The 27,601-nt window shown below is 35.8% G+C and overlaps 1 protein-coding gene across 11 annotated transcripts in view; it reads right to left on the minus strand.

Moving 5' to 3' along the window:
* Positions 1-27,601, minus strand: part of CCDC171 (coiled-coil domain containing 171) — a 345,966-nt gene that overhangs the window by 86,591 nt on the left and 231,774 nt on the right. For all 11 annotated transcript variants that reach the window (XM_067041467.1, XM_067041472.1, XM_067041468.1 and 8 more), the window contains 2 exons: positions 5,262-5,407; positions 3,186-3,240 (listed from right to left, as the gene is read on the minus strand). In XM_067041467.1, coding sequence (XP_066897568.1) covers positions 3,186-3,240; positions 5,262-5,407 — 201 coding nt within the window. The remainder of the gene's footprint in view (positions 1-3,185; positions 3,241-5,261; positions 5,408-27,601) is intronic.

Genomic DNA, 27,601 nt, shown 5'->3' on the forward strand with positions numbered 1-27,601 from the left:
TGAATGGAGGGAAAGGACAGACTTTTTAATAAATGGTGCTGGGATAACTGGATATCCATGGAAAAGAGTGACGTTGGATCCTTGCATCATACCATATACAAAAATTAACTCAATATGGACCAAAGACCTAAATACGAGAGTTAACACTATAAAACTGTCTGAAGAAAACATAGGGGAAAATCTTCATGACCTTGGATTTGGCAATGCATTCTTAGATATGAGACCAAACACATGAGCAACAAAAGAAAAAACTGGACTTCATCAAAGTTCAAAACTTTTGTTGATCAAAGGACACCAACAAAAAAGTAAAAAGACAACCCACAGAATGGGAGGAGGGGGTATAGGAGTGACTGCTTAATGGCTACTGGGTTTCTTTTGGGGGTGATAAAAATATTCTGGAGTCAGATAGTTGTGATGGTTGCACAACATTGTAAACATATTGAAAGCCACTGAACTGTACATTTTTTAAATGGTTTAAATGGTGATTTTTTTTAAGTTCAATCAATAGTTATGTTTTTTCCAAAATATAAAAAGTAGTTCAGAATTCAACTAAACAGAAAAGTGTGTGTATTTTAAAAAATGTACCTCATGAAAAGTTGTAATGATTCTGTTTTTCTCTTTGTCTTACTTTTCTTAACCCCAAATAACCTGAAATAAGTCCCCAAAAAGTTTCTTAATAAAAAGTTAACATCTGGCCTATATTTAAAACAGCCATAAATAAATATATTTAAATGTAATTTTTTTAAAAACTTCTGTTTCTTTGCAAAAAAAGTATATGCTTTTTATAGCACAGTATATGCTTATTATAGCCTTCTTTATTAAATACTAGTATCAGTCCCAAATGGGATTTAAAAAATAATATACAGTCAACGGATGTGTATAATACAGTTTTAGGACTTGAAAAGTTGAAAGTAATGTGTCAAATTTAAAAATTAACAAATATCCAAACAGTAATCACTTTTCCTAAAAGCAAACATGTTTAGTTTAAGTTCTTTAAAGTACAAGAAAATAATTTCTACATGCAAGTAAGTTCTTTTTATTTGATTATTGTGTCAGAAGTTAGTATTAAAATTCAATTCGGCAGGTTAAAATTTGGTTTTATTTTAGAATAACTGGTGCATACCTTGCAAACGTATGTGGTTAAGAAATATGAATAGCTATACTATTGGACTATGTACAGTAAACTATGCTGAAGAGCTTGGATGTAATCACAGTCATTTTTACTGTACCATGAAAGAGCCTGGACCCTCCTTCTATACTACTCTTAGATTCTCCAAGACAGCAAATTGCCACTGGACAGTCCACAGTGGCCAAAAAAATAAACCTGCAAACTCTGGCTTGAAGACAGGTGGGTTTCACCTTCCTGACAGCTTCAGAGGGACCCTCTGGGTCTCTTCCTTATCACCCATTCGTTCTCACCCATACTTCGTAGAAAAGAGAATTAGCCCAATAATCAATTAGCCTTTCCTAAATTTTCACTTCAAGCTTGAAAAGTAATTGATAATTTAAAAATCACTATACATATCGAAATTTCCAGAGATTTAAATCAAAATAACTATTACATCTGAAGGGAGATTAAAAAGCCATACAGCAAAAGTAAATCTACAGTGGTTGTAGGCCAATTCTGCAGATATCTTTCTTCCCATATGACATGAAAATCAAAAGAACTGCAAATGAAGAACTGTATGATTACAACTGTCCTGTTGCAATCGGTCTGTATTGTATTTAAAATACATATTTTGCCATTCTCATAATGAAAGGGTAAGGTACAACATTTATATTTCACGTTGATGATAGTTTTTGTTTGATGTCAAAGTCCATTCCCAAGACAGCTGCTAACCAACATTACTTTCCTCTGTCTGGGGAGATGACAAACAATTGATTTCAAAGGCAACATTAACTGGTATAAAAAAGTATGCCATATACATGACAAAATTTATTTTTCCTATCCAAAGTCTCACCACATACCAAAAAAAATCTAACCAAAGATGTCTGTTTTCCTCCAAACCTACATTTCAGATTTCTAGCATATATGTATTTGATGTGATTATATTTAAACTATACTGACAAGCTAAATTTTTTTAAGTGGGAAGGAGGAGAAATCACAATTTCAAACAATATTGTTTAAAAATAGCACTCAGAGTATTAGATTCTTTTTTTCAGAATACTTTCTGTGAGCCACTTTTTGCTAGTCACTTTCAATATCAAAGAATACAGAGGTCCATTGTTTTTAAAATGTTAAAATGTATTAAATATTAGCTTACTGATGTTATTTTGTATTTCCTTAAGAGGATTAATTTTTAGGATATTTTAAGTGATTTAAAAACTATATTGTATAAAAAATTTGATTCACAAAATTATTCTAAATATGATTCATTCATAAATTCCATATATCTTAAAAGTACTAGGTATTTACATTATTCCAACAAATTGTCTGTTAAACAATAACAGAAACAAATAACATTTCTCTACTTTTAAATAATGAAATAATGAAACATCTTTGAATCTGGGGTGCTAACAAAATACACAGTCAGTATTGAGTCAATACTTAATAATACTAAGCTTTTAGTAATATTGTAATATCCTTATTATGCTGTTCATCACTATAAACTAAAAGTCAATTTATCATACAGAAGTAATCAAATTGAAAATAACAGACTATTATTAAGTATATTCAATTTCTACTTTAAGAATACATTCCTATAAAAAGGTAAATTACAACTTGAAAAACATTACTGCCCAGGTTAAGGTATATGAGTACTGCCAAATACAATACTTTATGTCTCTCTCTCTATATTAATATATGTATATAGGATAGTAGGTTTAAGAGTGGTAAGAGGTTAGACAGTGTGGTCAAACATTTTATCATTATGAGACATATATGAATCTTAATGACCTCTAGTTCAGTCAGCAAAGACCACAAATAACTCAAGTGCAATTATACCAGTTTGGGGAAACCACTATTTTCATAGTTTTATCACATACATAAAGTGAATTCTGAAAAAAGTTATGCAGTATAGCATTGTTCAATACAAATTTTCACTCATTTGAAAGGATCCTTTTGTTAATTTATTTTTAAAGAAAGCTACAAAATGAATTAAAGTACTTTGCAGTTAATAAAATTAATGACTAGGAGAACTGTGTCATAATACAATTTGAACAATATTGAAGAAAAATTATAATACCTTATGAAGCACATTTTCTATGGTTCTCATATGATTAGCAACACATTCCTTGTCCCTAGAAACAAAATAAAGATTAGGTATTAGTAAAACCCAAACCTTACTATAATTGCTACACATTTTAGTATAAGTGACTATTATTGAAAAATAAGGGTTGGTTTTTCCTAAAGTATAAAACCTAACCATATTCACTAGTATATTTCCGCATTTAATTCTTATCTTCAGTTATACTGCCTGCCAAAAATCAGAGGGGGGGAAAATTCTTACGGATATTTTCAAAGTTAAAAGAGAGTGAAAAAGAAAGAAAGAAAAAAGAAATCATGATTACATTATTGATTTACAATGTGCTGAAAAGGCTAAACGTGCATTCTTTTGGCTTCTAATGAAAAAGACTTTAGAAATATTAGTGGTGGAGATATAAATGGTCGTACTGGGCACAATAACATCTTCCCTTCTCCATGGGATTTTTTGTGCTATAATAATTACACAAAAACCTTCTATGGCCTTGACTAGAAATATGCAAAGTTACTATTTTCTTCTCTAGCCTTGTATATTGAGTTTAGCCTTTATGATGAAATTAAAAGTTGGGATGAGAATACTGAAGACAAAATTTTAATGGTGAATTATAAATTGAAAACTGTAAATAATGTATTAGCTCTCCAAATTTCAAATTAGCTTTCTTTAGTGTTATAAGAACATGTGCCCATGGTCACAGATCTCAGACTTGACAAATTCCTGAATTACCAGCAGTATTCTGAAGGCACAATATGAATCTAGAGGTTTTATAATCTTGTTTTCATTAATCTTAGAATTTTCAATGCTCTGAGACATAGTAAAAATTACCTATGCTAAGCTCCTCATTTGACCTAAGGAAACTGAGACTGAAAAATGACAGCAAAAAGCTGATTCAGTCAAACTTATATTTTTTAAAATGACAATTACATATAACTAATATGGTAGTACACTGTTATAGAGCTTTACAATTTTCCAAAAATGTACTGGTAGGTATTCAAACATGCCAATATTGTGGCATTGTGTAAACTCATTTTTTCATTATGTGTGAGCAATATCCCAAGCCCACTGACAAAGCTGTGGGTATCCTAGGATTGCAAATTGCCCATTTTATGATTTAGTTTACACACTATTCATATCTTATGTTATGCTTAATAAGAGTTTGTCTCCAAACATTTTTAAGTTATAGTTATACATTTGCAAATACATATATACATACATATATGTATATGCGTGTATGTATTTGCAAGTACAGGAATCCAGAATTCCAAATTTAGAAAACACTGAGTTTATTAAAATTAGATGTTTAATCCATAAATAGATTTTCTTTGAGCCATGCAGTTGTAAAAAGGACTGTCTTAAAGTACTCCATGAAATTTGATGTGGGGAACAAATAAAAATACCCAAGAGAACTGTTCAATTTGAACTTCACAGTGTATGTCAACTTGATTACCTGATAAAAGGAAAAACACTCTCATCACATTTACATAGTTTCCCACTCTGAAAATTGCATTATTTTTCTCTATTTAACATATTTGAATATACAGCTATAAAATTAAATGAATTTTCCATGATCAATATGTTTTTATTGCACTTAAAAAGATGCTACAATACACATGTTGATTATATACTAACATTTCTTTATGGAAATATTACTTGCAATATTAGTATATTATAATATATGCAGAAGAAAATTTGGGAGGCAGTGGGGCAGAAAGGGATGAGAAATATGTGATAGGAGAAACTATTCAAAACTTTAAAATAAAGAGTCTTATATCTCATGTTAATGAGATACTGGTTTCAAACATGTAATGCTACAACAGAACCTAAAATACACAGCATTAGAGGTTATATAGAAACTTATTCTTTTCTAAGGTTTCTCAATAAAATATACATTTAGTATGTTAAGAGTTTTCTTTTTTGAGGATATATCAGAGAATTTCAAAGAGAGACAGCTGTACTTTTGTTTTCTAACACTGTATTATCCAGGGCTAAAACCCAGAGCATGAAAGTAAGAATTGATCTTTTGTCTGTTTTAAGTGATCTCCCCAAGGTCCAAATGCTCACTTGGCTGCCATGCGGAGGGCACTCTCTGCATCATGGATGTTCTCCTCCAGTCGACGCTTGTCCTGCTCCAGCTGGGTAAGATGTCTATTGAGCTGACGCAGAGATTGATCTTTTCTTCTCAGCTCCATCTTTGCCTCGGAGAGACTCTGCAAGCAGACAGAAAACAGAGTTACCTGTCAGCCCTGATAATTAACTTCAATTTATGCCATAGGCTATTAAACAAAGAAGGATACAGACTGACTGAGTAGACTTGGGTCATTACACATCAAGGTTTAACAAATTTTCTATAAAAAATTTTATATACTTACTAATTAGAAATGATAGAACTGATAAGATATTGAAAAATGTTTAGCTGCAAAATACAACTCTGTTTTGTTTTTTAAAATACTGCAAGGCAAATACATTCTATTCTTACTAAAAATATCTGATTAGTAAAAACCTCAGGTTGCGTTTTCTTTTAATGATAAAAAACAAAGATTTCAATGGAAAAAGCACATGAAATTTAGAGTCTATTTAAAACAAGAACTATCATATGCCAAAGTATGTGTGTGATGGAGAGGAAGGTAGATTAGGATACCTATAAGAGAATGGGGAACCCAAAATTTAAAAGCACCACTACTATCTTTTTAAATGTATCTATAACAGTTATGTTGATATACACATCTCAGTGAACAAACACACTGGACTCTAAAATAAAATTTACTTATTTCCCATAAAAAACTCTCATGTCAGAGAAAACACAAACGTGATCAACATGTTTCAACAGAGAGAGTTATAAACAATACTTGCATTTGGAATTATGTTCCATAAATATTTTCCTAATCATAGAAGTATAAAATTTGTTGATTGATATTTGCTATGTGCTTTAATCTGAAATATTCACTTAGCATAAAAATTTCAAGATACAAGAGTACAATTTAATCTTTGAACTTTAAGGCTAAAGGTCTTAGACTCAAAAACTCGTAAGTTAAAGGAGTATTTTCTTATTTTAAATTCTAGGATGTAAAATAATACAGGGATCAGAGGATCTCTTAGCACTAAAATACTGCTCATTCCTTTGCCTATGAAATTTCTAGAATATGAGCTTATCAACCAGTTTCTCAATTAAGTTTGTTGGACAGTGAACTAAATAATTGATTGCAAACACATAATATTTTTTCTTCTTTCTAAGAGTGTAGCCACACATTAACATTCACAACTATGCTTCAAATACCCAGTAAAGAACAACCAAGATGCAATAATTTAATGTTTAAAACTCTTCTAATAATATTATTTTAATGCATTCACAATAAGTAGTATAAAAACTCAAGCTGGGGCTTCCCTGGTGGCGCAGTGGTTGAGAATCCGCCTGCCGATGCAGGGGATACGGGTTCGTGCCCCGGTCCGGGAAGATCCCACATGCTGCGGAGCGGCTGGGCCCGTGAGCCATGGCCGCTGAGCCTGCGCATCGGAGCCTGTGCCCCGCAACGGGAGAAGCCACAACAGTGAGAGGCCCGCATACCACAAAAAAAAAAAAAAAAAAAAAAAAAAAAAAAAAACTCAAGCTGCCTGCATGGAGCTAAAACAATTAATTCACTCCGAACACTATGAATTGAAAGCAAAACCAGGTATTTTTATTTATTTTTTACATCTTTATTGGAGTATAATTGCTTTACAATGGTGTGTTAGTTTCTGCTGTATAACAAAGTGAATCAGCTATATGTATACATATATCCCCATATCCCCTCCCTCTTGCGTCTCCCTCCCACCCTCCCTATCCCACCCCTTTAGGTGATCACAAAGCACCAAGCTGATCTCCCTTGGTGCTATGCAGCTGCTTCCCACTAGCTATCTATTTTACATTTGGTAGTGTATATATGTCAATGCTACTCTCTCACTTCGTCCCAGCTTACCCTTAAACCAGGTATTTTTAAATGCTAAAAGAAATTTAATTCAGTATTTCACTTTCAAACAGTCAAGTTGCTGTCAGACAAATACAAGTCAAAAAACTAGAAATAAGCAAACTGTGACTACTTTTTAGATATTATGTTTTCTTTTAAATCGTTAGTACTAACGGATCTTTAAGAATATCCTACTAAGGAAATAGTCACTGATTCAAACCAACTTAAAAAGACAACAAAGAATAGATTTGAAAAGCCATGCTAAACCTACTTATTTTGTGCCAATGATAAGATATTTAAAGGCACTGAAGTATCATGAGATTTCTTTCTTTAAAAAAATAAAACCCATTTGAGTCCTTTTAAAGGCAATATTTCTGACATCTTTCAGGTAATAAAAAATGCTGTTTTTCAGATGTGAATATAAAATTAATGATCCACCACCAGTTACACATAAAGCTTGAGTTCTTTTTCCAACAGAAATAATAGAATGTGCCACTCCATTCAAATTCTCTTGCTCAGTAATTCTTATGACTAGAGGTGTATATTCGTGAGGGATGTTCATGATATTGATTCCAGCCTTGCCCAGAGCAAAGCTCACTGGTCCAATCTGAGAGAACCCATGACCTTAAAATCACTATAAAACCATACTTGACTTTTCAGCAATTCTATGATCTCCTTCCAAAGAAGATATAACTCATAGAATTAGAATCTCCACTATATATCTAAATCTTCCAGTTTCCATCAGCTTTCATCTCCTTCTCTCAGGGGCAATGGCGGGGGGTCACCAAACTCTTCTAAAGCTTCCACTATTTCAGAGGTACAGCTGAATAGCCTACTCTAAGACTGAAATTACGAACAACAAACAAAAAAATGGTATAAATAAGGTGATATGGATCATACTTCCTTAGTGTAAAAATGAAGAGATTATAGTTTTTGAAAAAAGAATAATCATATTTATATAACTTATGGACACAGCATTCTCATTTTAAAGAGCTAAGGAACATCACAATGGAATCTATATACATCAATGAGTCCTAAGGTTCGTGGTGATGTATGCAAAACACCAGGACATAGAAAGTGATTCAGTAATATGTCTTTTCTCTGATGTTCACTTTTTTGTGTTTGATGACAAAAGTAGAATCCTTAAAAATCCTAACACTAAGCTTTAAAAAAAGAAAAACATATTCATGTGTGTGTGTATATATGATGTATATACACACGTACCTATACCATATATAATATATATTACAGACACATATAAAATTTTAACTTCAGCTTTTCTTTTCTCCTGTTCAGATTTATCTAATTAAAACCCATGATAAACTTTATGGACTCTAATATTTCCAACTGAAGGACTGAAACCAAGAGGGTGTACCTCTGGGCAGCTAGGCAGTGATGATAAGCAAGCAGGTTAGCCACTAATTTCTCAACCAGGGCAGACTGTGAAAGTGTGATGTCCTGATATCCAAGAAACTGTTCAGGGGAGAATAGGATAAATCAAGTTTAATAACTCTGCTCCTAATTGTTCCCCCAATGCTCAACTCTAATTACTTGGAGAACTCTCCTGACTGTCACCTGATATTAAGTTGTTGGAGGCTGAGCCTGGAACAGCAAGATAATCAATAAACATTTAGTGGGGAGAAGAATGAAGATCCTGTTAAGCAGTGGGAACCTGCAGCACCCAAAGCCCTTCTGCTCATGAGAAAACCTATGGGACAACCATAGCGATTGCAAAGCAATAATCCAAAGCACTGTTTTTAGGCCTTGAGGCCTTTAGGCAACAGTACATTTGAGGAAAAAAGGTTAACACGGTCACCCTAATTACAGCCCACTTTCACATACTTCATATATAAGCGAAGACAAGCCAATTAGGTAGAAAGGAAGATAAGGGAAGTTTTATTTGTATACTAATTAAACCCCTGATGAAATTAAAGGAAAAACATACAGCTCTGTAATTGTGTCTGAGAAAGGTCACTTCAGGTTCAGTTATCAGAACAGCACAGCCTTAAGATATTTCACTTAATCCACAATACAGCTCTCATTTTGTACTCAGGTCTTAGTATTTACCAAAAAAAAAAAAAAATTCAAAGCCTGATACTGCATTTATCTTTAAACTATGTTTTGAACAATTTTAGCTGCTAGAAAGTTAATACTAAAAATGATAACTAAAGTTTAAAAGAAAATATACCATCTACACAAAGAACCAATGCCACAATACTATTCATCAAACATTCCGAATTTTCACTTTAAATCCAAAATGTTTTAAAGCAAAATTTTACAGCAAAATCCCAAGCTTACTATATTTCAGAAGCTATTCTGCAAGATATTTATTGTATTTCTTTTAAGATAATGATCTCATTGCTCATGTACACCTCTCCTAGTCCAGGAAAAAAAGCCAATGCTTTCACTAAACTACTCTTATAGGAAGATATTTTTACAACTGATTGTTTTCCTAAGATGGTCACGAAAAGCTATGTACTACTAATGAAAGCTGGCAATGGGACTTCCCTGGTGGTCCAGTGGTTAAGAATCCATCTTCCAATGCAGGGGATGCAGGTTCGATCCCAGGCCATGGAACTAAGATCCCACATGCTGCGGGGCAACTAAGCCCACATGCTGCAACTACAGAGCCCACATGCCACAACTAAGACCTGACGCAGCCAAAAATAATAAATTTTAAATAAATAAATAAATAAATAATGAAAGCTGGCGGGAAAAGTATGGATACCAAGGAAGTAGTTAAGTACAGAGAAAACTTAGGGACAGAATACAGGATAGATATGAATATTAAAATATCCACACATTTAAAAAATGTCTTTTCTTATCTAGAGTTTCTGAAGTTTCTATAATAAACATATGTTACTATTGAATAAGAACAAATTATTTTCTTAAGTCATACATAATTTCATATTTCTAAAGCTTTAAACATTTATTAAGGTTAATTTTTAAAAATTAATTGTGAATATAAATTGAAATTCTATTACTTTGCATCTATGAAAATATTTTGTACAGTGGAATTTTTTAATAACAGTTTTATTGAGATATAATTCACATACCACATAATTCACACTTTTAAAGTGTACAATTCAGTGGGTTTTATTATATTCACAAAGCTGTGCAACTATCACCAATAGAGGTGTTTTTTGAAGAGAAGTTTTTTTAAAAAAAAACTTACCAAAACAACATGGCAAACCAAATGTAGTATATCTCATTATTTCACAGCAAGCTCTAATTTTTTTTTTTGCGGTATGTGGGCCTCTCCCGTTGTGGAGCACAGGCTCCGGACGCGCAGGCTCAGCGGCCATGGCTCACGGGCCCAGCCGCTCTGCGCGGCATGTGGGATCTTCCTGGACCGGGGCACGAACCCGTGTCCCCTGCATCGGCAGGCAGACTCTCAACCACTGTGCCACCAGGGAAGCCCCTCTAATTTTAAATGACACAGATATACAGTTTATGATTTTGTTCAGTAATAGTTTCAAAAGTATAAAATTTATAACATGAATTCCCTGAATCAGAATATTTGCTTAATAAATGTGGTATTTAGTAGAAAAGTTAAAGTTCCCTGAAAGAGTGTACACAACTCTCCAATTATTATTTCTGGATGTTAAGGGAATCATCCAACATAGTTCTTTCTCATAAGAGTACAGTACTAGACTGCTTTAGACCATTAGGCCAGCTAGGAAGACCAAGCCCCAAGAAATATCGCTTTTATAGATTTTCTTTTGTCTAATGGGAAATATCTATGGATCCACATTCCTACAGACTAAAAGCTAATGGCTTATTCAGTTTGGTATAAAAGTTAGTCATAGAAAATGTAAGACAACAACACAAGAGTTATGAAGAACTAAGCGACATTTCCTAGGTTAAGAAAAATCTGTAACATTTTTTTTCTAAAATTTTACTACTGTCCAACTATAACTTTTGAATAAACATTCCTAGATTGTGATAAATTGGGTAAAACATCTCAGGGCACTAAAACTAATGTTGGAAAAGGAAATGGCACTGTCTTCAGCCCTACCATTATAATGTGACAACTAGAAAATTATATTAATCAAGAATTAGTAGCTGCTGGGTAGGTCAAACTATGCAGGCTGCCACAGAAAGTATAAGTTTAAAATGATACAACTACCAAATTTACAATTGGGTACACAAGTTAGGGATGAAACTAAAGAATGACATATTTTATAATAAAGCTTAAAAATCTATGAGATAAGCAATTAGAGAATTTACAATAAATATACAATAGTCAAAGATGTTAGTATGTGGTAAAATTAATATATGAATAAACTTCAGTTTTGGTAGTCTATATTTTATATGGATAATCTGAATTAAAATTTCTGCAATTTTAAGTTTTCTTAAGGACATTATCTTTTACTATTTTCTAATAATAATTCTATGCAAAACACAGGTGACATTAATAAACCGAAGTTGAAAATCAAATAACTTACCCACTTTGGGGTTCAGTAAATGACAGCCCTTGTTAGGACTCACATGTCTAGTAAGACAATAGATGTGAAAGTGTCCTATAAACCATAAAAGGCTACATAAATTTATTATGCATAATTAATGTAATACTTACACTTCTACATGTAGTGTCATTACATAGTCTTCTTTAAATCCCCACCCATATGTGGCAACTTATGAGTTTCTATATTATTTCTACATCATCGTTTATATATATGCATATGTATAAACATACATAAATTGTTTAAAATGACTATTTCTATCACATCTGAAAAAGATAGAATAACATTAACAAAAAAAAGTATAAAATAAGTCACTTTTATAAATAGGCCATATGGTAGATGATTATGAAAAAATGGAGTGGATGAGCAATGAAAATGCACCTTTAAAATTTTAAAGTATGCTATCAAATTTTGCTGTATGCTTTATGGTTATTGGCACCACATTCTCACATGTTCCTTTGAAAACCTTCTCCTAAATTCCATCAATATAAAAGGAAAAAAGTTAATCCTTCCCAGTAAACTAACTGAAAGTGATCAATAGTAAAATATAGTGGAAAGAAAAGGAACCTCATAAAAGTGTTCAAAACATATTTAATGCTGTTTGTTCCAAGCCTCACATAGTACTACAAAACTCTGGTAGACTAAATGTGTTAGATAATAATGAGGTAAAAATAAAAAATTTAAAAAAAAAAATAAAAAATGAGGTAAAAAATGAGAGAAATAGTTAAAGGACATTTTAAATGACAAAAAAAAAGGAGGATAATAAAGAGAAACATGAGAGCCCTCTCAACAGGAAAATACACTCAGAAAAGTACAGAACAGACAAGCAGAAGCTAGATTTATTGTGACACATGGCATGTAAGCAGTAATGTGGCAGTAATGTTTTCTCAGAGAATAAAACAAACTGCATTTGGCTGCACTACAGACCTCAGGAGACAGAAACTAGATGCAAGTGACAGCCACCATGATGCTGCTATAATAAAATCAGCTCTTATACGACCTCTATGTTCTCTCAATGAATAGCTAAGAAATAAACGGATGGAATACAGTAAGTCCTTCTGTTAGACTTTATCAGCTACAGACTACTCAGCAGGTTCTAAAAACTTTACCCAGTTGACAATCCTTAGCTATGTGGAGGTCCAAAAAGCTTCAGAATTCCCTGGCAATATTTTAAATGAGTCAAGCTATGAATTGGGTTGCAGAAAAATATAATTTAGAATATAAATACTGCTTTTGAATCATTTGAGAATTACCTAAAACAAATGTCTACTAAGAATTGAGAAAATATGAATAATTTATAAAGGGCTTCATATAGTTGGATTTCTGACATTTAAATAAAAAGAACTTATTGTCAGAAGAATTTTTCAATTTCAAGAATTCTTTTTGTGATGTAATTGAATAGGATAATCCTATACAATAATTAAAAGACCTTTAATATTTTTATTGTACTACAGAATTTAAATGACTATCCTGAATTCTTGAATATGTTATATAGTAAATAATATTAATAAAAGTAAATCCAATACCAGCTAAGTAAAAATCAATTATTTAAGAGAATCTGAAGGTCAATTTTAAACTAGAAGGGACTTCCCTGGCAGTCCAGTGGTTAAGACTTCACCTTCCAATGCAGGAGGTTTGATCCCTGACTGGGAAGCTAAGATCCCACATGCCTTGTGGCCAAAAAACCAAAACATAAAACAGAAGCAGAGGGAGAGGAAGACGGCGGAAGAGTAAGACACGGACATCACCTTCCTCCCCACAGATACATCAGAAGTACATCTACACGTGGAACAACTCCTACAGAACACCTACTGAATGCTGGCAGAAGACCTCAGACCTCCTAAAAGGCAAGAAACTCCCCACGTACCTGTGTAGGGCAAAAGAAAAAAGAATAAACAGAGACAAAAGAATAGGGACGGGACCTGCACCAGAGGGAGGGAGCTGTGAAGGAGGAAAGGTTTCCACACACTAGGAAGCCCTTCGCGGGCGGAGACTGCGGGTGGCAGAGCGGAGAAGCTTCGGAGCCGCAAAGAAGAGCACAGCCACAGGGGTGCGGAGGGCAAAGCGGAGAGATTCCCGCACAGAGGATCGATGCCGACCAGCACTCACCAGCCCGAGAGGCTTGTCTGCTGTCCCACTGGGGCGGGCGGGGCCTGGGAGCTGAGGCTCGGGCTTCGGTCTCGCAGGGAGAGGACTGGCAGTGTGAACACAGCCTGAAGGGGTTAGTGCACCACGCCTAGCCGGGAGGGAGTCCGGGAAAAAGTCTGGACTTGCCGAAGAGGGAACAGACTTTTCCTTCCCTCTCTGTTTCGTGGTGAGCAAGGAGAGGGGATTCAGAGCACTGCTTAAAGGAGCTCCAGAGATGGGCATGAGCCGCAGCTAACAGCACGGACCCCAGAGACGGGCATGAGACGCTAAGGCCGCTGCTGCCGCCACCAAGAAGCCTGTGTGCGAGCACAGGTCACTCTCCACACCTTCCCTCCTGGGAGCCTGTGCAGCCTGCCACTGCCAGGGTCCCGTGATCCAGGGACAACTTCCCTGGGAGAACGCACAGCGCGCCTCAGGCTGGTGCAACGTCATGCTGGCCTCTGCCGCCACAGGCTCGCCCCGCATCCGCACCCCTCCCTCACCCCGGCCTGAGTGAGACAGAGCCCCCGAAGCAGCTGCTCCTTTAACCCCGTCCTGTCTGAGTGAAGAACAGAGGCCCTCCGACGACCTACACGCAGAGGCAGGGCGAAATCCAAAGCTGAACCCCGGGAGCTGTACGAACAAAGAAGAGAAAGGGAAATTTCTCCCAGCAGCCTCAGGGGCAGCGGATTAAAGCTCCACAATCAACTTGATGTACCCTGCATCTGTGGAATACCTGAATAGACAACGAATCATCCCAAACTGAGGAGGTGGACTTTGAGAGCAAGATATATTATTTTTTGCACTTTTCCTCTTTTTGTGAGTGTGTACGTACGTATATGCTTCTGTGTGAGATTTTGTCTGTATAGCTTTGCTTTCATCATTTGTCCTAGATTCTGTCCGTCCGTTTTTCTGTTTTTTTCTTTACTTAAAATTATTTTTTCTTAATTATTTTTTATTTTAATAACTTTATTTTATTTTATCTTATTTTATTTTATCTCCTTCCTTCCTTCCTTCTTCCTTCCTAACTTCCTTCTTTTTTCTCTCTCTCTCTCTCTTTCTACTTTTTCTCCCTTTTATTCTGAGCCATGTGGATGAAAGGCTCTTGGTGCTGCCACCAGGAGTCAGTGCTGTGCCTCTGAGGTGGGAGAGCCAACTTCAGGACACTGGTCCAAAAGACACCTCCCAGCTCCACGTAATATCAAACGGCAAAAACCTCCCAGAGATCTCCATCTCAACAACAACAGCCCACTTCACTCAACGACCAGCAAGCTACAGTGTTGGACACCCTATGCCAAACAACAACCGAGACAGGAACCCAACCCAACCCATTACCAGAGAGGCTGCAGACATAAGGTCACAGACACCCCAAAACACACCACCAGACGTGGACGTGCCCACAGAAAGACAAGATCCAGCCTCATCCACCAGAACACAGGCACGAGTCCTCTCCACCAGGAAGCCTACACAACCCAGTGAAAAAACTTGAGCCACTGCGGACAGACACCAAAAACAACGGGAACTATGAACCTGCAGCCTGCAAAAAGGAGACCCCAAACACAGTAACATAAGCAAAATGAGAAGACATAAAAACACACAGCAGATGAAGGAGCAAGATAAAAACCCACCAGCCCTAACAAATGAAGAGGAAATAGGCAGTCTATCTGAAAAAGAATTCAGAATAATGATAGTAAAGATGATCCAAAATCTTGGAACTAGAGAAAATGCAAGAAACATTTAACAAGGACCTAGAAGAACTAAAGAGGAAACAAGCAACGATGAACAACACAATAAATGAAATTAAAAATACTCTAGATGGTATCAATAGCAGAATAACTGAGGCAGAAGAACGAATAAGTGACCTGGAAGATAAAATAGTGTAAATAACTACTGCAGAGCAGAATAATGAAAAAAGAATGAAAAGAACTGAGGACAGTCTCAGAGACCTCTGGGACAACATTAAATGCACCAACATTCGAATTATAGGGGTCCCAGAAGAAGAAGAGAAAAAGAAAGGAACTAAGAAAATATTTGAAGAGATTATAGTTGAAAACTTCACTAACATGGGAATGGAAATAATCAAGTCCAGGAAGCACAGAGAGTCCCATACAGGATAAATCCAAGGAGAAACACATATTAATCAAACTATCAAAAATTAAACACAAAGAAAACATATTAAAAGCAGCAAGGAAAAACAACAAATAACACACAAGGGAATCTCCATAAGGTTAACAGCTGATCTTTCAGCAGAAACTGTGCAAGCCAGAAGGGAGTGGCAGCACATATTTAAAGTGATGAAGGAGAAAAACCTACTACCCAGATTACCCAGCAAGGAGCTCATTCAGATTTGATGGAGAAATTAAAACCTTTACAGACAAGCAAAAGCTGAGAGTTCAGCACCACAAAACCAGCTTTACAACAAATGCCAAAGGAACTTCTCTAGGCAAGAAACACAAGAGGAGGAAAAGACCTACAATAACAAACCCAAAACAATTAAGAAAATGGGAACAGGAACATACATATCGATAATTACCTTAAATGTAAATGGATTAAATGCTCTCACCAAAAGACACAGACTGGCTGAATGGATACAAACACATGACCCATATATATGCTGTCTACAAGACACCCACTTCAGACATAGGGATACATACAGACTGAAAGTGAGGGGATGGAAAAAGATATTCCATGCAAATGGAAATCAAAAGAAAGCTGCATTAGCAATTCTCATATGAGACAAAATAGACGTTAAAATAAAGACTATTACAAGAGACAAAGATGGACATTACATAATGATCAAGGTATCAATCCAAGAAGAAGATATAACAAATGTAAATATTTATGCACCCAACATAGAAGCACCTCAATACATAAGGCAAATACTAACAGCCATAAAAGGGGAAATCGACCGTAACACTATCATAGTAGGAGACTTTAACACCCCACTTTCACCAACGGACAGATCGTCCAAAAGGAAAATAAATAAGGAAACACAAGCTTTAAATGATACATTAAACAAGATGGACTTAACTGATATTTATAGGACATTCCATCCAAAAACAACAGAATACACATGCTTCTCAAGTGCTCATGGAACATTCTCCAGGATAGATCATATCTTGGGTCACAAATCAAGCCTTGGTAAATTTTAAAAATTGAAATCATATCAAGTATCTTTTCCAACCACAATGCTATGAGACTCGATATCAATTAGAGGAAAAAAACTGTAAAAAATACAAACACGTGGAGGCGAAACAATACACTACTTAATAACCAAGAGATCACAGAGGAAATCAAAAGGTACCTAGAAACAAATGACAATGGAGACACGACAACCCAAAACCTATGGGATGCAGCAAAAGCAGTTCTAAGAGGTAAGTTTATAGGAATACAAACCTACCTTAAGAAACAGGAAACATCTCAAATGAACAACCTAAACTTGCACCTAAAGCAATTAGAGAAAGAAGAACAAAAAAACCCCAAAGATAGCAGAAGGAAAGAAATCATAAAGATCAGATCAGAAATGAAAATGAAATGAAGGAAACAATAGCAAAGATCAATAAAACTAAAAGCTGGTTCTTTGAGAAGATAAACAAAATTGATAAACCACTAGTCAGATTCATCAAGGAAAAAAAGGGAGAAGATTCAAATCAACAGAATTAGAAATGAAAAAGGAGAAGTAACAATGGACACTGCAGAAATACAAAAGATCATGAGAGATTACTATAAGCAACTCTATGCCAATAAAATGGACAACCTGGAAGAAATGGACAAATTCTTAGAAATGGACAACCTGCCAAGACTGAACGAGGAAGAAATAGAAAATACGAACAGACCAATCAGAAGCACTGAAATTGAGACTGTGATTTAAAATCTTCCAACAAACAAAAGCCCAGAACCAGATGGCTTCACAGGCGAATTCTATCAAACATTTAGAGAAGAGCTAATACCTATCCTTCTCAAACTCTTCCAAAAGATAGCAGAGGGTGGAACACTCCCAAACTCATTCTACGAAGCCACCATCACCCTGATACCAAAACCAGACAAAGATGTCACAAAGAAAGAAAACTACAGGCCAGTATCATTGATGGACATAGATGCAAAAATCCTCAACAAAATACTAGCAAACAGAATCCAACAGCACATTAAAAGGATCATACACCATGATCAAGTGGGGTTTATTCCAGGAATGCAAGGATTCTTCAATATAAGCAAATCAATCAACATGATACACCATATTAACAAACTGAAGGAGAAAAAACATATGATTATCTCAATAGATGAAGAGAAAGCTTTTGACAAAATTCAACACCCATTTATGATAAAAACCCTGCAGAAAGTAGGCACAGAGGGAACTTTCCTCAACATAATGAAGGCCATATATGACAAACCCACAGCCAACATCGTCCTCAATGGTGAAAAACTGAAACCATTTCCACTAAGATCAGGAACAAGACAAGGTTGCCCACTCTCACCACTCTTATTCAACATAGTCTTGGAAATTTTAGCCACAGCAATCAGAGAAGAAAAGGAATCCAAATAGGAAAAGAAGAACTAAAGCTGTCACTGTTTGCAGATGACATGATACTATACATAGAGATCCCAAAGATGCTACCAGAAAACTACTAGAGCTAATCAATAAATTTGGTAAAGTAGCAGGATGCAAAATTAATGCACAGAAATCTCTGGTATTCCTCTACACTAATGATGAAAAATCTGAAAATGAAATTAAGAAAACTCTCCCATTTACCATTGCAACAAAAAGAATAAAATAACTAGGATAAACCTATCTAAGGAGACAAAAGACCTGTATGCAGAAAATTATAAGACACTGATGAAAGAAATTAAAGATGATACAAATAGATGGAGAGATATACCATGTTCTTGGATTGGAAGAATCAACATTGTGAAAATGACTCTACTACCCAAAGCAATCTACAGATTCAATGCAATCCCTATCAAACTACCACTGACATTTTTCACAGAATTAGAACAGAAAATTTCACAATTTGTATGGAAACACAAAAGACCCCGAATAGCCAAAGTATTCTTGAGAACGAAAAATGGAGCTAGAGGAATCAGAGTCCCTGACTTCAGACTATACTACAAAGCTACAATAATCAAGATAGTATGGTACTGGCACAGAAACAGAAATATAGATCAATGGAACAGGATAGAAAGCCCAGAGATAAACCCACACATATATGGTCACCTTATCTTTGATAAAGAAGGCAAGAATATACAGTGGAGAAAAGACAGCCTCTTCAATAAGTGGTGCTGGGAAAACTGGACAGGTACATGTAAAAGTATGAGATTAGAACACTCCCTAACACCATACACAAAAATAAGCTCAAAATGGATTAAAGATCTAAACATAAGGCCAGAAACTATCAAACTCTTAGAGGAAAACATAGGCAGAACACTATGACATAAATCACAGCAAGATCCTTTTTGGCCCATCTCCTAGAGAAATGGAAATAAAAATAAACAAAAGGGACCTAATGAAACTTAAAAGCTTTTCACAGCAAAGGAAACCATAAACAAGACCAAAAGACAACCCTCAGAATGGGAGAATATATTTTTCAAATGAAGCAAATGACAAAGGATTAATCTCCAAAATTTACAAGCAGCTCATGCAGCTCAATAACAAAAAAACCAAACAACCCAATCCAAAAATGGGCAGAAGATCTAAACAGATGTTTATCCAAAGAAGATATACAGATTGCCAACAAACACATGAAAGAATGCTCAACATCATTAATCATTAAAGAAATGCAAATCAAAACTACAATGAGATATCATCTCACACTGGTCAGAATGGCCCTCATCAAAAACTCTAGAAGCAATAAATGCTGGAGAGGGTGTGGAGAAAAGGGAACACTCTTGCACTGCTGGTGGGAATGTAAATTGATACAGCCACTATGGAGAACAGTATGGAGGTTCCTTAATGAACTAAAAATAGAACTACCATATGACTCAGCAATCCCACTACTGGCCATATACCCTGAGAAAACCATAATTCAAAAAGAGACATGTACCAAAATGTTCATTGCAGCTCTGTTTACAATAGCCAGGAGATGGAAGCAACCTAAGTGTCCATCATTGGATGAAAGGATAAAGAAGATGTGGCACATATATACAATGGAATATTACTCAGCCATAAAAAGAAATGAAATTGAGTTATTTGTAGTGAGGTGGATGGACCTAGAATCTGTTATACAGAGTGAAGTAAGTCAGAAAGAGAAAAACAAATACCGTATGCTAACACATATATATGGAATCTAAGAAAGAAAAAAAAAAAGGTCATGAAGAACCTAGGGGTAAGATAGGAATAAAGACACAGACCTACTAGAGAATGGACTTGAGGATATGGGGAGGGGGAAGGGTAAGCTGTGACGAAGTGAGAGAGTGGCATGGACATATATACACTACAAAATGTAAAATAGATAGCTAGTGGGAAGCAGCCGCATAGCACAGGGAGATCAGCTCAGTGGTTGTGACCACCTAGAGGGGTGGGATAGGGAGGGTGGGAGGGAGGGAGACGAAGAGGGAAGAGATATGGGAACATACGTATAACTGATTCACTTCGTTATAAAGCAGAAACTAACACCATTGTAAAGCAATTATACTTCAATAAAAATGTTTAAAAAAAATAAATTATAAAGAACAGAAGCAATATTGTAACAAATTCAATAAAGTTTTTAAATGGTCTACATGAAAAAAAATCTTTTAAAAAAGCTTAAATTAGAAAAATAAACAGGTTTTTTTAGACTTAATGTAGACAAAACAAAATCTGAGTTTTTTCTTTAAAAATTTATTCATCTGGTGAATTTTTTGTATTAAGTATTTCACACTGATTTCTATCTTAATTTCAGAGGTATATTCACAGGGGAAAATTCTGAACTACAAACATTTCCTACATTTCTCAATCCGGAGCATTCCACCTTTGTATGAAGGCACTAGGCCTGTTCTGAACCATGCCTGTCATATCGTAAGCATGCAATAAATGTTTGCTATTTTTAAAGCTTATTTCCGCCAAATCCTGGGGGGAAAAATAGCTTGAGTGACAACTGAACCATATTATCATCATCATACAAGCGTTTAATAGTTACATTAACTCAATTGATTCTTCATAGTCCAGTGAGATAGATCACATTATCATTCCTATTTTACATGCAAGGAAACTAAGAATCAGAAAAGTTTACTTCAAAATGTGAGCCCAAGTCTTCTAAATCTAAACCCTTAATCTTTTTTCAGTTGAGGTAACACTTGTTTCATGTGTACAACATTTTATGAAGATGTCCATATACACTTCAGCATGCTCACCATCCAAAGTTTTGTTTCCATCCATCAACATACAGTTGACCCGCTTTACCCATTTCGTCCTCCCCCTACCTCCCTTCTCCTCTGGTAACCAGTACTCTGTTGTCTGTATTTATGTGTCTAAAACCTTATTCTTTATCCTGCACCACAACAGCAGTAACCATTTCTCCAGATTTTCCATAAAATCCACTAACTGGGAAGTCCCCATGGAAATATAAAACTAGTATTTCACCTATGTATCAAGTTCTCGGTAAGGTCAGTAAGGCATTTCAGACTATTTAAATGGCTGCTTTCTATTTACAATGAAATACACTCCAATAAGAATATAAGTGTTATACAATGGCACTGCTTTAACATCAAAAATCAAAGCATGTGCAATTCAGGATTCCCTGTGTGAAAGTAGGATCACTGTCATCACTTATGTACTAATGAAATAAAAAATAAATATTTGCATAGTAAGGATGAATTATACCGCATGCTACTGCAGTACAGGATTTTATATAATTCAGGATCACATTGGGCTGCTGCTTTTTTTTTAACCTTTCAAAAGTCAAAGGAGTTCTCTGTCTCTTTCCTTTATAAGTTAGCATCAGCAATGAACTTTCCCTGCAGATCTTGAAATTTGGTTGCTTAGTATATGCCTCAACTTTTAAAATATTTATTACAGGAACTCTACGCTCTCACAATAGTATATCAAACTCTATAATATCAGCACTTGTAACTAAATCCTCCTGTTAAGGAGATTTTAACTCCTATGTAAAAAGTAATCCATGTGCCTAATTTAATCTAAAAATACCACCCTTAAAGCACTGCCACCATACAGACTACATTATAATGTTATAGTAACAGAAGAATTAGTAATTAGTACTGAAATTTGTTAATCTGAGATGTAAAAGTAGAGTTGCATTTGACTTAAAAGCATTCCATTATACTTGCTCTGAAAGGGATAAGGGAGAGAAGATGAGGGAAAGGAAGTCAACTGAAAGAGAGATGGAGAGCAGCAATCCAAATACCATAGTTCCCATGCTGCTCCAAGTCAAAGACGTTTATCCACAGCAAGCCTGTAATAGGTTACATGAACAAAGCAAATGGCAACTACAATAAAGCCGGCTGTTTCACCTGGTTGCCCTCACATCCCAAATATCTCTACTACTACAAATACTCGAACTAGGAGGTAAAAATGAGAGTGATTCTCCTGTATAAAAAAATGTACCTTCATCTAATTTGGCCCTTGAATGTAAAGCAAACTCTTCATTTGGTATCCAACTGAAAGAATGGTAACACAGTCCAACATGGAAGAAAGCCTGGCTGTTTTAGGTTTGTCTAGAATATAGCATCTCTAGTTTGGCCACTCCAGAAAAGACTTTTTAAAGAAATAAAAACAAATAGGAACAGTTTGTTGAATTGGGTAAACTGAAAGTGATTTAAAAATGAAATGGCTTAATCATTTTTCCACTAATAACTTCAAATATCCTGTTAGACTTCCCTAGGGATTCTTAAAAATACTTCTGACTATATAAGATTTTAGCCTTATAGGCTGATCCTAAAACCTAACCTCAACATAGGATGTGACTGTATTCATTTGTTCATTCAAGATACATTTATTTTACGCCTATCCATGCCACAGCCATAAATAGTAGTAGCAATAATAATAATAGCTAACACTTCCTGAATACTTACCTTATGCCAGACATTTACGCAGTTAGCCCTCATAACAACTCTATGAGGTAAATACTATTACTCCCATTTTACAAATGAGGTAACTGAGGCAGAGTTGAAGTAACTTGCCTATATTACACAGAGCCAGAGTTCAAAACTAGCAGTATGAAACGTAAATTAGTGAAATACAAAGAATATATTCCTCTTGGAAATGACTTCCTATCTAGAAAGATGTAGTTTAAAAAGCATCTTGTATTAAAGCCAGGTGACCAGTGTTGTGAAGAGCATTCTCAGCAGAATAAAATGGCATGTTTTGAGAAATCCAAGAGGTAATTTATGTATAAAGATAAGGACCTATTGAGAATGATAGGAGAAAAGATGAGAAAGGTACATATAGCCCAGATACGTTCAGAAAACTAGACTTTTCCTTGCGTATGATTTTTATAAGTACTCCACAGAGTTGCATCACTATATCTTGGGGGAAATACTTGAATCAGTGAACTCCCAACCCCCAACCTTCTTTCAACCAGAATTTGCTTTACTGTTCACTACGAGCTTTTGTGCGATTCCCAACCATACAGCAGCTTTCTCTGATCTCTGTCTCAGGGATCATATACACAAACTGTAACTGTCAAATTAGAATGAATACAAGAGATCATTCTGTCCATAATGCAATCACTCATTTACATCTTCAGTTAGGCTCTAAAGAAGTTTTGATAAGATTTCACCTTTGAGAATCACGATTCAGTGATAAACTAGATAAAAAGGGATTTTAGAGGGCTTCCCTGGTGGCGTAGTGGTTGAGAGTCCGCCTGCCGATGCAGGGGACACGGGCTTGTGCCCCGGTCCGGGAAGATCCCACATGCCACAGAGCCGCTAGGCCTGTGAGCCATGGCCGCTGAGCCTGCGCGTCCGAGGCCTGTGCTCTGCAATGGGAGAGGCCACAACAGTGAAAGGCCCACGTACCGAAAAAAAAAAAAAAAAAAGAAAGGGATTTTAGAAAAAGGTGGTTTGTGACAGATCATTTTCCTTAGTATGGAAAAGAGTATTATCTCAAATTCAGTTTTACACGACTCAAGCCGAGAGTAAATATTAAATATTTACTTTATATAAATGCAGCATCCTAGCCATATATTTTCTATTTCTACTAATAACTACATGAAATCCTATAAGGTTTTTGAATCATATGACAGAGAGCCATAAGCTTTGAGTCACAGCAGAAACGTATGATGAAAACTATCTATTATTTTAGGAGAACCAAAAACTGCATTAACAACTGAACTTAGCTTTTTTTTAAGGAGAACTATGCTATTTGGTCTATAGTTTCAAACATATTTTTTAGATTTTACCAATAACAAATTGGTTATTACGTTGAGTTATTTTGGGGGAAAAAGGTTAGAACAAAGTTACCACTGGCAATAATCATTAAGTAAGGTTTCTAAATAAATAAGTAAAAGGGTGGGTACCAGCTTTCCCATTCTGTGATTAATGAACCAAAAAAGTTAATTTTTAACATGTCTAAATGAAATATAAAAATCTTAATCCTTCTTCACTCCAATTAATTATAGAAAAAGAGACTGAGGCTGAGTAACACACAGGTTGCTAAAACGAAGATGAAGGCTCACATCTAAAACAACCACAGTTTGGAACTTCCTTGGTGGTCCAGTGCTTAAGACTCCAGGCTTCCACTGCAGGCGGCACAAGTTTGTTCCCTGCTCAGGGAACTAAGATAATCCATGCCATGAGGCACGGCCCCTAAATTTTTTGAAATAAATAAATAAATAAAACAACCACAGTTTCAGCAACAGTTAGTAAATTCAAACAAAGTATTAGGAAAAAGCAGTCAGATGGACCCAAGACTCAGAACAATTTCTTGAGAAACTGTGCTTAGTAAAACTTCTCTCTCTGTTTGGTGAATAACGGTTGAAAGTATATATATACTCCGAGGAAGTAACTTAATATGGCAAAACATTCTTTTGTAGCTTTGCTTCAAATGGAATTTTCCTGTGTGAGGATATGCGTTTGTATACTACACACACGCACACACACATATATGTATACATACTCATAAATAATACCATTTTGATTATAAAGACTCTTCCCATAACAGTACGGCTTACGTTTCTGGTCCCTTTGTAACTAACCCATTCACATGAAGAGAAACACACAGCCATTCTATCCTTCTAAATGAGCGAGATCACCATCTAGTGGTGACTCCTTGAAATGCCAAGCATAAGGCTTCTGGAGCCGAGAAAATGCTTCACGAAACATAGTTAACAGTCTTAATAGTCTAGAACAGCGGTCTCCAACCTTTGTGGCATGAGGGATCGGTTTTGTGGAAGACAATTTTTCCAAGGACAGGGTGGGGATGGTTTGGGATGATTCAAGTGCATTACACTTATTGTGCACTTTATTTCTATTATTATTACACTGTAATGTTAATGAAAAAATTATACAACTCACCATAATGCAGAATCAGTGGGAGCCCTGAGCTTGTTTTCACTTGACACTCACTGATAGGGTTTTGATATGAGGTTGCAAGCAATTGATTTACTATGGTCTCTGTGCAGTCAAACCTCTCTGCTAATGATAATCTGTATTTGCAGCCGCTCCCCAGTGCTAGCATCACCACCTCAGCTCCACATCAGATCATCAGGCATTAGATTCTCATAAGGAGTGTGCAGCCTAGATCCCTTGCATGTGAAGTTCACAGTAGGGTTCATGCTCCTATGAAAATCTAATGCCACTGCTGATCTGACAGGAGGTGGAGTTCAGGTGGTAATGCAAGTGATGGGGAGCGGCTGTAAATACAGATGAAGGTTTGCTTGTTTGCCCGCCACTCACCTCCTGCTGTGTGGCATGGTTCCTAACAGGACATGGACTGGTACCAGTCCGTGCCCAGGGGTTGGGGACCCCTGGTCTAGAACATTCAAGTTATTTAAAGGAAAGCAGAATAACACACTGAACAATCTTTTTACACTAATAAGAACTCTATAGCAAAAGAAAAAAGTTCCAACTAGACACATGGCCCCCTGTTTTCAACCCTCTTAACAAACTAGGGGAAAACAGTTGCAGATGTTAAAATGTAAAGTTATACAAACTTTGGTCAACATAGCTTACTAGAAAACAGATTCTTTATCTTTTCTGTATTTTATAAAGTTTAAATAATTAGTTATTGTAGTGGACTGTGTTTGTTCCACCTCCCTGAGGGGAAAGTATACTCTCCTGTCTCACTGATATTTGGCTTGACCATGTGGTGCCACTTCTGGAAAGATTATATATTCCCTCTCCTGTCAAAATCAAGAGTGCAGAAGTTACTTTCTTTGGCCAGTGAAATGTGGGCAGAATTTTAAAAAATAATGTCACGTCCTAGCAGACAGAAGACCAGCAATGTCCTATAGAGAGACATTTATTATGAGACCAACAGTGTCCAAGATAGGGGCTGCTCTATCAGCCTCATTTATAAAGTGAGGAACCCATGAAGCAGAAGCACAGCTGATCCACTATATGAGTATGTGGGATATGTGAGAAGTCGCTTGTTGTAAGGCCACTGAAATTTTGGAGTCATTTGTTACTGTGACATTACACACAGTATACTGACTGATATAGTTCTATTCCTACATGTGGCAATTTATTCTAGAATTTATACAGCTATGAAATCACCTGTAGACACTTTAAAAAGTCAGTTTCTAGTCTGATTTAAATACTGGATCATCAGTAGAAGAAATTAATTATAACTGAATATTACAAACCAGAGCAATGAAGGGGTGGAAAAAGATACCCCATGCAAATGGAAATCAAAAGAAAGCTGGAGTAGCAAGACTCGTATCAGATAAAATAGACTTTAAAATAAAGACTGTTACAAGAGATAAGGAGGGACACTATATAAAGATCAAAGGTTCAATCAAAGAAGAAGATATAACAATTATAAGCATTTATGCATCCAAAATAGGAGCACCTCGGGGCTTCCCTGGTGGCGCAGTGGTTGAAAATCCGCCTGCCGATGCAGGAGACACAGGTTCGTGCCCTGGTCCGGGAAGATCCCACATGCCGCAGAGCAACTAAGCCTGTGAGCCATGGCCGCTAGGCCTGCGCGTCCGGAGCCTGTGCTCCGCAACGGGAGAGGCCACAACAGTGAGAGGCCCACATACCGCAAAAAAAAAAAAAAAAAAAAAAAATTAGGAGCACCTCAATACATAAGATTAACAACAATGAAAGGAGAAATCGACAGTAACACAATAATAGTAGGGGACTTTAACACCCCACTTACACCAATGGACAGATCATCCAAACAGAAAATTAAATAAGGAAACACAAGCTTTAAATGACACAATAAAGCAAATATATTTAATTGATATTTATAGAACATTCCACCCAAAAGTGGCAGAATACACTTTCTTCTCAAGTGCACAGAGAACATTCTCCAAGATAGGTCACATCTGGGGTCACAAATCAAGCCTCGGAAAATTTAAGAAAATTGAAATTGTATCAAGCATCTTTTCTGACCACAACACTATGAGACTGGAAATCAATTACAGGAAAAAAACTGTAAAAAACACAAATACATGGAGGCTAAACAGTGCACTACTAAATAACCAAGAGATCACTGAAGAAATCAAAGAAGAAATTTTAAAATACATAGAAACAAAAGACAACAAAAACATAATGACCCAACACCTACAGGGCGCAGCAAAAGCTGTTCTAAGAGGAAAGTTTATAGCAATTCAATCTCACCTCAAGAAACAAGAAAAATCTCAAATAAACAATCTAACCCTACACATAAACAACTAGAGAAAGAAGAACAAAAAACCCCCAAAGTCAGTAGAAGGAAAGAAATCATAAAGATCAGAGCAGAAATAAATGAAATAGAAACGAAGAAAACAAT

The sequence above is a fragment of the Kogia breviceps genome, chromosome 8 (genome assembly GCF_026419965.1).
Source record: "Kogia breviceps isolate mKogBre1 chromosome 8, mKogBre1 haplotype 1, whole genome shotgun sequence".
Classification (NCBI taxonomy): domain Eukaryota; kingdom Metazoa; phylum Chordata; class Mammalia; order Artiodactyla; family Physeteridae; genus Kogia; species Kogia breviceps.